At 36.3% G+C, this 15,149-nt stretch overlaps 1 protein-coding gene across 3 annotated transcripts in view; it reads right to left on the bottom strand.

The window, feature by feature from the left end:
- LOC131139870 (protein mono-ADP-ribosyltransferase PARP6) overlaps positions 1–11,644 on the bottom strand; it is a 30,981-nt gene extending 19,337 nt beyond the window's left edge. For 2 of the 3 annotated variants that reach the window (XM_058089806.2, XM_058089805.2), the window contains exons 1-9: positions 11,382–11,643; positions 7,287–7,381; positions 7,109–7,190; positions 5,606–5,683; positions 2,723–2,817; positions 1,311–1,371; positions 1,031–1,121; positions 778–844; positions 497–646 (exon numbers count right to left, since the gene is read on the bottom strand). In XM_058089806.2, coding sequence (XP_057945789.1) covers positions 497–646; positions 778–844; positions 1,031–1,121; positions 1,311–1,371; positions 2,723–2,817; positions 5,606–5,683; positions 7,109–7,111 — 545 coding nt within the window. In that variant the 5' untranslated portion in view covers positions 7,112–7,190; positions 7,287–7,381; positions 11,382–11,643. Of the gene's footprint in view, positions 1–496; positions 647–777; positions 845–1,030; positions 1,122–1,310; positions 1,372–2,722; positions 2,818–5,605; positions 5,684–7,108; positions 7,191–7,286; positions 7,382–11,381 lie in introns of all 3 variants that reach the window. The other variant, XM_058089804.2, reaches the window with a different exon arrangement.
- Between the last annotated feature and the right edge of the window lie 3,505 nt (positions 11,645–15,149).

Below are 15,149 nucleotides of genomic sequence, written 5' to 3'. Positions count from 1 at the left end.
CACAACGATGAGCCAATTCAAGAAACAATACAAGCAGTTGATGTTTGCTAAATACAAGGATGAAGAGTCTTCAACCAGTCATGATGTGCTAAATTAAATTAAATTAAATTAAATTAAATTAAATTAAATTAAATTAAATTAAATTAAATTAAATTAAATTAAATTAAATTAAATTAAATTAAATTAAATTAAATTAAATTAAATTAAATTAAGAAAGCAGGAAGTGAACAAATGTAACAGTTACTGATTGTAAAAGTACCAGATGGAAGGGTAGGATTTAATAAGCTTTGCTTCTTCCTACTCCTTTCGGACATGTGGAACTGTGAACTGATTATGTGATGCATTCAATTGTAATCTGATGCATGTTCAAATGAAATAAAACCATTACCATCGTTTACCTTGCTGTTTTACAGCTATTGTTTTTGATGAATGTACCACTATTACTCTGTTACCATGCAGCATATCATTATTGAAGGACAATGTCGGCAAACCCTACTTGGGGATCGGAGAGAAGATGCTGAGCCCGGCACGGAACTTCTTGATGGTTCCGCCAGCTTTGAACCAGCTGTGCCTTTTCTCCTGCTGGGCCTTAAGGAACTCATTACTGAGATGCTTCCACTGCTGAGACGTGAACGTGCTCAGGATCCTGCCAGCGAAGAAGAAAAGGTTAGTTCGACTAATGACAAATGTTATCCATAATGATGTTCCCTTTTGTGCATCATTAGTAAAGCAGGAATCTTTAATTTGAGACCTCGGTGTTCTGCGGCGGAGACTCACTTTTTGAGTTGCAGGCCCAAGCTGAATCCGTCTTTATTGGAGGGCTGGAACACGTCGACCGACGGCTCTGAGGAAAGATGACTTTTTGTTATGATTACACATTGCAGTCACGCAAACGCTCCTCCCCCTCCCTCCCTTTTTCTTTGCCCTCCACCACCACGTGCCGCACGCGTCGTACTCACCTCCCACGCTCAGTGAGTGGCACAAATTGCTAAAAAGCGCCTTGAACATCAACACTGACATCTCTACTCACCGGGTCCATCGAGGTACTGAGAAAGAGAAAAGCGGAGTCTCAGAATAATGGGCTCTGTTCTGATTACTTTCCAAGCTGTCGCAACCTCCTCCTGAGTCAGACACATATACACACACACAAACACACACACACACACAAACATACACATGCAGATATACACAACGTTAGCCTGCTAATTAGGACACTTTCTCTTCACATGAATAAACTAGAAATATAAGATTCATTGGAAATAGCAGTAATGAGCTAAAATGAACAATAAAAGCTGAACGCTGCAACTCACGTCTAAGAAGCCGATGTTGATATGAAGATCGATGTCGACGTCGTCGATGATGCCGTACTCCCTGGAAAGACAGGAATGATTCTGCATGATTATCCGGGAAGATAGGCCTCAAACATACAACACAACATGGAATTCAGATTAACTCACAGAAGGCATTAAGAGAATGTGTGATGATAACCATAGAACCCACCAAGCAGACATTCATTCATTCATTCATTTTCTTCCGCTTTTTCCTCACGAGGGTCGCGGGGGGTGCTGGAGCCTATCCCAGCTGTCTAACCCTAACCCTAACCCAGCCAATCATAGAGCACATATAGACAAACAACCATTCACACTCACATTCATATCTATGGACAATTTAGAGTCGCTAATTAACCTAGCATGTTTTTGGAATTTGGGAGGAAACCGGAATACCCGGAGAAAACCCACGTATGCAAACTCCACACATTGGAATTGAACCCTGGTCTCCTAGCTGTGAGGTCTGCGCGCTAACCACTAGACCGCCGTGCCGCCCCATCATATTGAAAATACAGTCTTTGTATGCCCCAAATTGTCATATGATTTCATATGATCGCTGTCCATGTATCTTTTAATTGCATGCGACTGCAAAATAACCCGCCATGGGGCCAAAGAAAGTTGCAAGTGCCAAAACATTGATAAAGAATGCGAGTAACACTATTGAATTAAACAGGAAGTCAACAATATCAACAATCAAAAATAGGTGACATCCACTCCTCATTTAGAATTAATTAAAAAAATGAAATTAAAAAAAAATTAAAATAATTAATTTGGCCTTGTTGAATTAATTAAAAAAATAAAATAAAAAAATAAAAAAAATTAAAAATAATTAATTTGGCCTTGTTGAATTAATTTAAAAAATAAAATAAAATAAAAAAAAATTAAAAATAATTATTTTGGCCTTGTTTCCTTTATGTATGAGATGTATTTTTTGTTAATATTAAATATATACAAAAAATTTAATTTATTGGAAAAATATTACTTGTAATATTAATTATCATATAAAAATTACATACTTTTTTATGTGTTTCGGTTTTTGTACTAAGCACCAAGATGATTTCCTATTATGTCGCCTGTCTGCCATCGAAATTCCAGCAATGCCTATAAAACTCCTCTCCATTTCATGTCTGAGTAGTTGGGAGTTAACTTCTCTTTATTATTATTATTATTCTCCTTATTTGCCTGATAACAGGAACTTAAAGCACTGCTTTGAAACGTCAACAATTTGGCAGTCAAACAGCCATTAAATTGTCTTCCAATTTAGGGGTTCCAATGTGTTTGTTTGTTCCTCGTAGGTTACTTAGCTGTTACACTCCACTGGCATTCCATGATCGGCGTGCTGCAGTATGGCCTAGTGTACGGATGATTATTGCAAAGGTCTGAGCTCTATTTACCTGACAGAGACGGCGCTGTCGGTGTAGATGTCTTTGACCGCCTCGATATCTGCATCGAGCTGAGGGTGGCGGTAGAGGTCAGCAGCGCAGCTCCCCTGTCACAAGAATTGTTAGCCGTCAATCAATGCAGCATAAGGATGGGGGGGAACATTTATCTTTATCAAGCATTCATTTCAACTTCTATAAAAGTGAGTGTGGTCATTGTGATTAGTTAGAATTAGTATTAGGGACAAACTGACAAGAATAAAGGATAAGGATGAGGTCACTGCATGATGAGAAAAAAGTAGTAAGTGTATAGAAAAATCTGTAGGTATGAGATTAATGTTGAAATGTTACTAACTGAAGAGAATGGCGTTAGAATTATGAGTAAAACAATAAGAAACTTGTGTAATATGAGAAAAAAAAGAATTTTACAAGTCATTTTCTTTAAAAAAAAAAAAAACTATTTTTGTTACGTTATGCTTTTTCCTCAATTTTTTTTCCTCAAAATTTTCCAAATTTTGTCCTCTGATATTAAATATTCTGTATATATATATATATATAAAATATTATATATATATAATAATTTTACAAGTCATTTTCTTTAAAAAATAATTAACTATTTTTGTCACGTTATGCTTTTTCCTCAATTTTTTTTTCCAAATCTTGTCCTCTGATATTAAATATTTTGTATATATATATATATACAAAGTATCTTATATATATATATATGTATATATATAATGTATAAATATAGATTAAGTGGTCATAATGGTACACGCATGGTACATAATATAATATGGCACATTATATATATGTATATATATATATATATATATTATGTACCATATGTACCATATTATGTACCATGCATGTACCATTATAACTACTTAATTGTTAAATAGTACCATTATGACTACTTAATTGTCATTACACTGTCCATGCATGGTACATGAATGGTACATAATATGGTACATATGGTAAAAACATAATATATATGTATATAATATGTATATAAAATATATATATATTATGTACCATATGTACCAAATATTCTATGAATATTTTATTTCTCAAATTGTGTATTATATTTTCACATTTTAGTACTTTGTATTTTTTCATATTCATTTCAATATTTAAAGTTTTTTTAGAGCTGTCAAATGATTAAAATTTTTAATCTGATTAATCACTTTTTTTTAAAGGAATTAATCACGATTAATCACATTAACAACTTTGTCTGAAATGCGCCAATTTTACGGTATTTAATGAACAGAAAGGATTGTATATATTTTATGTATTAACAGCTCTAAATGAACTGCACATGTCAATCAAGCTAAAAGACACGTATCGATCTCTGCATGAAGACATTTTCCACTGTTCTAACAAAATGGTTGTTATGTTGTCCATTGCTTTGTAAAGTTGCAGTGAAAGCCACGCCCATGCCCCAGGTTAATATCAGGATGTATCAGGAGTATATTTGACCCCTATCGGATCAGTGAAGGTCATTTTAATGCAGGTATTTGTCACATTTCAGTTATCCTGTTCTGCAGCGATGCTGGTTTGTGCATTTGACTAAAAAAAAAAAAAAAAAAAGGATAACAGCGGGGCCCGAATCTGTCGTCCACGTCTTTTGCTGTCTAGACGGGAAGTCAGACTTTTCATCTCCTTGACTGCGCTCGATTGCAGAGCAGCTCCACGCGCTTTCATCCTTATCTTCTCAGCTCTGCTTTAATGTTCTGAGACTTGCACAGAGATGAGCTTTAAGCCCACCCCGCCTTGGATTTACATTTCAATTACAAGTCTTGGATGATAACGCACATCGGGGATGGTAAAGTTAAAGTGAAATACGGCACGTGGAGATGCTTTAAAGTACTGAAAAAATAAGCGCCATATTGCTATGTTTTTAAAACCATCAATCACCATTCAAATGTGCCTAGCGCAGGGGTGGGCAAACTTTTTGACTCGCGGGCCGCATTGATATGACAAAATTTACGGGGGGGGGGGGCAGACTATATATTTTACACGTAACAGTCCACCTGGTTTTATTGTATCTGTAAAATTGTCATGCAATCTGCTATTATTATTTATTATTTTATATTTATATTTAAATATTTTAAAAATAATAAAATATTATAATAATTACAATAAAATTAAAATAATAATTATTATATTATTATTATGTAAAATATGCAAATATAACAATAATATTATATATAATTAATATAATAATTAGCATTAATATAATAATTATAATATCATAATAGTTCTAATAATAATTATAATAATCGAATAATAATAATAATTATTATTATTATGTGCTTGTGTCCCTTTTTTCAGGAGCACTTTTAAACAACAGACCATGTCAAAAAACGAAATTGATAAAACCATCAAAAGGTTGGCTCAGGCCATGATGCCAGGTTGTATGTTGAGTTTAAATGAAATACTTTGGAAAGATTGGGCGGGCCGTATTCAAACACTTGGCGGGCCGGATGTGGCCCCCGGGCCGTAGTTTGCCCACCCCTAGGCCCTAGCGCATATCAAATGGACACAATTCCATAAGATGGCAGTAGCTACATTTGAAGTATCCTGAGTGGTCAGCATACAGCAGCTTGATCTACCTCTACATGCACTGTATATATATTACTGTTAAGTTACACTTGCTGGACTATTGTTTACAGTTAACTTATCAGCGGTGTTAATTCTAGCTGATTAATTTGCTCTTTACCGCTATTACAACAGCGGTTCTGTATAAATGACCGTTTGGCCCACTTTCCCATGCACTCCAAATCATTATTGTGCAGACACGGCTTGTAAAGAATGAGCGTGGATGTTAGTTTTATCAGTTTTATCAGAACTGCATAGAAGAGTGCTGAAACTTTTCAAGTTTTCTCCTGACTTCCGTACCTGGATGCCGTACAAAAATTGCTCCGGCTCGTTCTCCCCATCGGACTCCTCGTCGGTCCAACACTGGCCTTTGATGTCCTGTGGGGTATTTATTGTGAAGAGAACATTAGTGGAAAAAAATGCATCCATTTCCTGTCATCCTTTTCATCTATTTAGCAGCCTGTTCAAGGGCTCGGAAGCAGAGCTTTTTATAGCATCTCCAAAGAAGCAGATAAACACAGACTGCGGAAATCAAACTTGCTCAATAGAGCAACTACAGAGCGAGGATATGTTTTATCAGGGACTAAAAATAACCAGCTTTATTCCCCCAGAGGTCCCAATTATTAAATATCAGCAGATTTGTAAACTTTGACTGAGCAGGTAATGCAGGGGTGTCTAAACTTTTTCCACTCAGGGCCAAATATGTTGTGTGGGGGGGGGGCTTTTGGATAGCATGTATGTACTGTATCACTCCTGGAAAAGTACACTACCTTGTTGACTCGATGTTTGTACATATTTTACTGATGAACTGCTGAATTACCTGCCATGGGGCCAAGAATTTTGCAATTATGTACGGGAAGTCTGCATTAATCATTTCCCTCCATTTATCATTATTATAATTATTAAATAATTATTATATAATTATTTTAAAAAATATTTATAATTATTTATAATTATTTAAAAAAATATTTATAATTATTTATAATTATTTCAAAATATTTTTTAACATTATTTTAACATTTCAACTTAGTATTTGCTATTTTTTCCATTTTTTTGTTGTTTTTTTAAATTTTTAGAATTACATTTAAATGTAATGACACCCAGGCTGCACAGCACACGAGTGGTTAGTGCGCAGGCCTCACAGCTAGGAGACCCGAGTTCAATTCCGGAGTTTGCATGTTCTCCCCGTGCATGCGTGGGTTTTCTCCGGGTACTCCGGTTTCCTCCCACATTCCAAAAACATGCTAGGTTAATTAGCGACTCCAAATTGTCCATAGGTATGAATGTGAGTGTGAATGGTTGTTTGTCTATATGTGCCCTGTGATTGGCTGGCCACCAGTCCAGGGTGTACCCCGCCTCTCCCCCGAAGACAGCTGGGATAGGCTAAAATTTTACTTTATTTTAGTTTTATTGTACAGTGGTTGAATTGTTTGATTGAAAAGGGCTGCACGGCGGACGGGTGGTTAGCGCGCAGGCCTCACAGCTAGGAGGCCGAAGTTCAATTTCATCCTATGCATCAACTCTATGTGGAGTTTGCACGTTCTCCCCGTGCATTCGTGGGTTTTCTCCGGGTATTCCGGTTTCCTCCCACATTCCAAAAACATGCTAGGTTAATTAGCGACTCCAAATTGTCCATAGGTATGAATGTGAGTGTGAATGGTTGTTTGTCTATATGTGCCCTGTGATTGGCTGGCCACCGCCTCTCGCCCGAAGACAGCTGGGATAGGCTCCAGCACGCCCCGCGACCCTCCTGTACTTCGGACCCCTCTGATGTAATCCAAACAAATCCACAGAGTAACTTACCATCAGTCCGGCAGTTCTTGGGGGGGTCTCGATCAGACGGCTTCAGGCCTCATGCCAACCATGGCAGCAGCTTCGGGCACACCTTGATACGACAAACACAAATCCATAAAAGGTGGCAATCGGAAAAAACAAAAAGGCCACTTCGCCTGATTACACGCTTTGTTGGTGGCGAACCGACCTCCTCCTCTGCTTTCCTTTAAAACGTCGGCACTTCACCTTGCCTTGTATCCTAGCAACTGCCGTCTCTGCCTCCTCTCAGAGTGGCATTAATCACTGTGGAGAGAACGTGTGCGTGGGAGAGAGAGAGAGAGAGAGAGAGAGAGAGAGAGAGAGAGAGAGAGAGAGAGAGAGAGAGAGAGAGAGAGAGAAAGAGAAAGATAGATGTTCAGTACTCGGGTTGCCTTTTGTGTTATGTTGTGTCTTTTCCTTGAGGAAAAAAAAAAAAACATCTATTCGCGGCCAAACCAGCGGAGGTCGTCTCACCTTTTAATGGGCTTGTTGTAAAAGTAGTACAGTTGTGGGGGGTGTGTGGTAATTTGGATGTTTTTATTGTAGGAATAACACAAACACAGTGGGAAGTCAAAACGCCTCAAACCTCATACAAAAGACGCCTTTTTTTTTTTTGCTATTTAGTGTGACATTAATTCCAAAAAAGCCTATGTCCAATGTCTAAGTGCACGGCTAATGTTAGCTACCAACGCTTTGGCTTTTTTTGCAACACCCCAGGATAAAAATAAGAACCCGTCTCAACAAGGGATGTTAAGAGAAAAAGAAGAGTCCGCAGCTAACATTAGCTAAAAAAAAAAACAATAATCAAAACTGCTTTTTCCAGCATCGAACAATGTCTTTTGCTTTTTTTGGGGGGCTTTTTTTGTGTGACATTATTCCAAACAAAAATTATCCGCAGTCCTTATGTGAGACATGAACACATCTTTCTATTTTTTTGTCTGTTATTAAGATATAAAAATAAATAAAAATAGACAGCTAAAAATGCACATAACGGGGTTCAACTATTCCGCTTATAAAGCCTTCTTAAAAAGCCTTCACCAAATTTACATAATGTTACATAATATGACCTGTTATTATTATTATTATTATTATTATTATTATTATTATTATTATTATTATTATTATTATTATTATTATTATTATTGTTATTGTTATTATTATTATTATATGGGCTAAATTTACAGTTCATATTTTCACAGAAAACCGATGTAACTTTTTTCCAATGCAATCCAATAATAATAATAATAATAATAATAATAATAATAATAATAATAATAATAATAATAATAATAATAATAATATAATATTATATAATAATAATAATTATTATTATTATTGTTATTATTATGACAACAATAATAATTATTGTTATTATTAATAATAATTCTTAATAATAATAGCTATATTTAATATTATACATATTACATTATTAATAATAATTATTGTTGTTATTATAAGATAATAATAATAATAACAATTATTTGTATTATTATCATTGTTATTATTAATTATTATTATTATTATTATTATTAACTCATTCAGTCCCAGCAATTTTTTTATAATTTTGACTGATTTTTCCAGGCACACAGAATTTTATGGTATATTTCAATCCTGATATATTCCAAAACAAAAATTAGACATCTTTTATCAGAAAAAAAAACTTTGTTTCTACCTTTTTCAGTTCTTGAGTAATCAGTAGTAGAACATAGGTATGTTTCAGGAAAATATCAGTTGCCAACAAAAAAAGGGAGAAAAACGGCTTTTTGTGAAAGGATACATTCCAAGCATAACGTTCACTTTGACACAAATGTAGCCATATATATTTAGCCAAAATGTTCAAACAACAATGCCACAACATAAACAACAGAAAAATGGTTGTCTTATGAATATAACACCACAAACTATGCGTATGTTATAATATGCCTTCAATGCTTAACCTCCTGAAATGCCGTTTCACTTCCTGGTTGTTGTATTTCAATGGGAAAGATGCATTAGAGCTTTTATGAGATGCACTTCTGCCACCTTGTGGCCGTTTTTTCAGCTTACAATTGCACCAAATGTGGTCTCCTCTATTGTGGCATTGCATCATCACCTCTTTTTGCCTCTCGCGCAAAACAACATCAAAGATGTTGACATTATTACGCAAATTAAATTTTATTATATTTTATTTTTATTATATACTTTTTTTTGAAACCAAGATCCAGAGTAGAAAAAGCAGGTGTAGTCCATTGCTAATGTTTGTTGTTAGCACTTTAGCTCAGTTCAACAAGCACTAAAAAACAATATGTTGCTTTTTCTTTGGCTTGTTTGTTTGCAACACTAATCCCAAAATCACCTTAACCAAGGGTATTGTATGGGAAATTTGAACGCATGCACATGTATACGTACATGCACACACACAGTTCAATCCCAAATGTGAAAATTGCAAATAGTCCATGGTGTTATATTTGTAAATAATAGTTATTTTGATGTAAACAACACCTTTTTGTGCTGGTATGGTTTAGATATTTGAGCTAAAAAAAATGTGTCAAAGTGAATGGTAATGGTTTAATTTGAACATGCATCAGATGACAATTGAATGCATCACATAATGATGGTACTATCTGGTACTTTTACAATCAGTAACTGTTACATTTGTTCACTTCCTGCTTTCCATAATACAGTCTGAGTTTTGGGTTTTTTTTTTCTTTTTTTTCTATTTAATAATGCACCTCGTACCAAAGTACGAGGTGATATTTACAATCTCCAAGCAGCTTAACATGCATTAAGCATGCAGTAACTGTTACATTTGTCCACTTCCTGCTTTCCTAATATAGTTTAAAAAAAAATTATTATTTTTATTTTTTATTTTTGTCACATACCAAAGTACGAGGTGATATTTACAATATCCAAGCAGCTTAACATGCATTAAGTATGCAGTAACTGTTACATTTGTCCACTTCCTGCTTTCCTAATATAGTTAAAAAAATATATTTTTATTTTTTATTTTTGTCACATTCCAAAGTACGAGGTGATATTTACAATATCCAAGCAGCTTAACATGCATTAAGCATGCAGTAACTGTTACATTTGTCCACTTCCTGCTTTCCTAATATAGTTAAAAAAATATATTTTTATTTTTGTCACATTCCAAAGTACGAGGTGATATTTACAATATCCAAGCAGCTTAACATGCATTAAGCATGCAGTAACTGTTACATTTGTCCACTTCCTGCTTTCCTAATATAGTTAAAAAAATATATATTATTTTTATTTTTTATTTTTGTCACATTCCAAAGTACGAGGTGATATTTACAATATCCAAGCAGCTTAACATGCATTAAGCATGCAGTAACTGTTACATTTGTCCACTTCCTGCTTTCCTAATATAGTTTAAAAAAAAAATTATTATTTTTTTTTTTGTCACATACCAAAGTACAAGGTGATATGACCATCCAATGACATAATGGGTACCATAGTAAGTGTCAATATAGTGATATATTTAGCACATCATGACTGGTTCAAGACTCCTTGTATTTAGCAAACATCAACTGTGAAAAAAAAAAATATTTTCACAAAAAGCTTATTTTCTCACTTTTTGAGTCGGGAGCTGATATTTTCCTGAAACTTGCCTGCTGATTACTAAAGAGCAAAAAAAAAGTCATTTTTCCCAATGAAAGACAGGAGTCAGGTTCTATGTTTATATCACCAGAGAGCACAATAGTACTAAAATGGCCGATATAGTGCATGGATGGGATAGAATGAGTTAAGAAAACGTTACAAATGTTACTTAAAAATGCAACTCAGATTGTGTTCAATTGTCGAGGTTCCACTGTTTGTTTTGTATGACAATAATAGTGTTGTGCTATGGTTTGATTTCCACGATGAACAAAACATTGAAGCACGTTTCTCGCCGCAAAACAAAGCAGCACAGAAAGGGCTATTATGTTTATGTGAGAGAACGCCAACATAAAATGTCCCTATGCAGTATGGCCGCCTTAAAAAAAAAATACATCTGCATAAAAGAATCCTCACTAAAAAATGTCTCCGTGATGCAAACAGCATCCCTGACATGCATGCACCTCCTCCCCCTCCCCCCCATCAGCATCCCCATAGGCTTTGTGGTGTCACATACCAATAGAGATGCCACAACTATTGTCCTCATTTCTCCTCATTATTTAGCACAAATGCAGTCAGGCAGAACGCCCCCCCCCCCCCCCCCACAACCCCTTCCCTCCATCTTCTATAGGCCACCATCACACCTCCTTCATCCATCCATATTTACCTTCACAGAAAGGATGGAGAGTCAGGATGCCGTCCTTGCCTCAGCCTCTTCCTCCCTCCTTCCTTCCTCCTTCGCTGCTGCTGCTGCTGCTGCAAAACGCAGACGCCGATAAGCTCATCAAAAATAAAATATCACTCCTCAATGTGAGGATTTTTAAAAAAATTTTAACGTGCAAAGAGAACAAGCCAGTGTGTTTGTCATTTGCTGCTCTCCGCTCCGACTGCCTTGTCTAGTGTATTTTTTTTTTTTGCCTGACAACACAAGAGAGGGATTGGAGCATGCTCAGTGGGAGCAGACAGCCAAGTCATGTGACCTGCAGCTGACTGCACCGCTGCTGGAAGGGACAAATAAAAAGGGAAAGATGGAGGAGAGGCTTGTGCGCATGTCATTGTCTGCTGATGAGTAATATGGGCCGATAAGACTGTGCATTGGGAAGGTAGTGCGCCACCAGGTGGTGCTGTTTCCCCCTTTGGCTATGTTGTATATGTAGTTCCTATTAATATGAATGGTGCTGTTTTCATTCTGAATAATATTGCATGTTCAATACAGGACAGTACAATAATATATAATTTATGATACTTTAAGTCCTTTGTAATACATATTTCATATTTAAAGTATGTGACGGTGGTCGAGTGGTTAGCACGCAGACATCACAGCTAAGAGACCAGTGTTCAATTCCACCCTCGGCCATCTCTGTGTGGAGTTTGCATGTTCTCCCCGTGCATGCGTGGGTTTTCTCCGGGTACTCCGGTTTCCTCCCACATTCCAAAAACATGCTAGGTTAATTGCCTAAGTTGTCCATAGCTATGAATGTGAGTGTGAATGGTTGTTTGTCTACATGTGCCCTGTGATTGGCTGGCGACCAGTCCCAGGGTGTACCCCTCCTCTCGCTTGAAGACAGCTGCGATAGGCTCCTGCCATTGTTTGTTTTCTTTTCTTAGCTCCCTGGGTTTAAGTACTGTACAGGAGGTCTGGACCAGCTCCCCAGTCTTAGGGTCAGATGAGGAAATCCTTCATCTTATTTACCAGGTGTGCTGGTCCTGCTTCAGCTGGACCACACCCGAACAAGCAATGGTGAAATCTGACGCAGTCCAGCGATGCAAGGTTTTTAACGGTTCTTCTAAGTCAGGGGTCTCAAACTCAATTTACTTGGGGGCCACTGGAGCTTGGAGCTTAAAATGAACAATGCATTATTAGAGCCCTGTAGACATGACAAAACACGACTATAGTCACATTTATACTCTTTTTATTTACAACATATTGCGCAACTGCAGGGTCTTGAGACACATGCTAACTCGCAAACTAGAGAGCTAGCGACCTAAACGGTAGCCTTCAAGTTATTTCCTTTAAACTTAAATAGCCAAAAACGTACCACTTCCACACGGATAGGGAGGATAACTATTAACAGTTATTTAACCTTTAACATGAACATTAATCAAACGTAATAATTTTTTCTGGGTACATGATACCATACAGCATCCATATCAAACTTACATGGGCCGCACTAACATTAAACCTTCATATCAAGGCGGGGGCCTCAAACTAGTGTCCTGCGGGCCACATTTGGCCCGCGGGCCGTGTGTTTGAGACCCCTGCTCTAAATCTAAAGCTGATCTACACTCATCAAATAGCATATCCAACTATGCAGAATAAGCACAGCTTAACAGGAAGAGCCGGTGGGCCGATACTGTAAATCTTCATCCAATCATATCTTCATTTGAAACTTTACCTTAAAAGGCACGTTTATTTTATTCTAGCATTATTCATCATTACAATTCCTCAGTTTTATTCCTCATACCTTGTTTTGGAATGGCTTCCATTCAAATGTCATGTATTATTTTCTGAAAGGTATACTTTTTTTTGATACTTTATTTATTTCATAAAGGGGAGTATTTTCTGCAATGCTGTTTTATTATATAAAACGTATTATATAAGCACGGACTGCCTTTGCGTGTACGTCGGAGACAATAGTTACGTGGCCTTTGGGATAATCTGTCTTTACCCTCGTTATCCCACGGTGTCTATTTGGGATTGACCTAAAGACTCAAACGATTTAAGCGTGTCAACTGTCTGCTCTGCCTGTTGTTAGAAAGAGAAAGTGAAAACATTTTCAAATTATTGTACACATACAGAATTTTGAGGACTGTATATTTATTTTGTTATCCACGTTTCAGTGTTTTTATATCCTTGTTAAATTGCGTTTTGTTTGAAAACTGTCATTTCATCACACAAATAGAAAATGTCGCATAAAAATCGAAGAGATGCCCACTTTGGAAAGCTACAAAATATATTTTTCATATACATTTAATAAACGCCACATTCTAATTCATTACAGGATGTATTTGAATAATCAAATGCTGCACATTAAATAAACCTACTTGTATATTCTCAATGCTTTAATGCTTAATGCACTAACAGTTCATCATAGCTGCTGATGTCAGAGATTCCCGCTGTGTCTCATTGTTCCCGCACATCCATGAATATTTCCGAATGACAGGTCACGGCCTTGACCAAGCGGGGCAGTGGCGTGACTGGACGGCCGTTCTGTCCCTCAACTGGACATGTGTGTCCATTGTCCATTGGCGGCTGAGTGCAGCACCATAGTGGGATAACAACAGCAACATCATGGGCAGCGGAAGCAGCGGTGCTTGCAGGTGAGAGCAAAGTGGCTCACAGGGAGGAGTCCATGGATATATTCACTCCAGGTATTACTTAAAGCTCCATAAAGTCCTGGAAAATATGATGAAAAATTAGCTAATATATATTTTGGTACTTTTGTACATTTTTTTACAGTCCTTTGTTTGCTTCAACTTGTGTAGAAATATATGCACAATAGATAGATGCAATATTTGCACATACCGAACAGTACCTTATCCGTATCTTGCATTTTTTTTTTCATATATTTGGCACATATTCCTTCACTCTTTTCCTTTCACTTACTTTTTCCTTTATGGCTGATGAGTTAAGTTGTGTATCTTTTCCTAAACTTCATATGTTGTGAACTGTGCACTGTTGTAATTGGTACCCCATGTACTGCAGTTTAGATTACAATAAGGTAAAAATACAGAGGTTGAGGCTTTGCAATAACACAATTTAAAAAACTACGTCAATTTGAATGTAAAGTTTAGTATATGAATTGTAAATTATGTGTAGTCATTATCAGTCATTACAATTATCACATTTAATATTGACACTTTATATTATTTTTTTCTGTGTAGAACGCAGTTATCAATTTTTGACACTAGATGGCGACATTCATTTAGAGGCCAAACCTGGTGGAGATACAAAGGCCTGCTTATGTAAACTTGTACGGGCAGATATTGCATAGTCATTTAAAATAGTCATTCTTTTGGTATGAAATCTTATTTAAGACGATACGATGTCAGCTTGTGTGTATAAGATGTAAATATAAGATTTGTAGATATAGTGTGGAACCATTGTTTAGTATTTGGATACATTTCTCAACAAAAAGGAATGATCTTTTTTTTGCGGAAACTTGCAGCAACTCGCTGGATCACGTGTCACATTTTTGAGGCACCCCCTGATGAAAGCTCGCGTTCTGATTGGCTGACACTCAGACTTCCCCTCGCATCACAGCTCTATCCGGCGTATCCTTCCGAGTGCGAGTGCTAAACTCACTGAAATAAATTTCCTGACGTAAATTTAAAAAATATATATAAACTAAATCGGTAGGATTTTATCATTTAATATATCAGGTAACATACATGTTTATTGTTTGGTAATACTTGGTCTTTATATGAATTATAG

The sequence above is a fragment of the Doryrhamphus excisus genome, linkage group LG13, assembly GCF_037039965.1.
Source record: "Doryrhamphus excisus strain RoL-2023G ecotype Guam linkage group LG13, RoL_Dexc_Guam_v1.1, whole genome shotgun sequence".
NCBI lineage: Eukaryota > Metazoa > Chordata > Actinopteri > Syngnathiformes > Syngnathidae > Doryrhamphus > Doryrhamphus excisus.
This window is presented reverse-complemented; position numbering and strand designations above follow the sequence as displayed.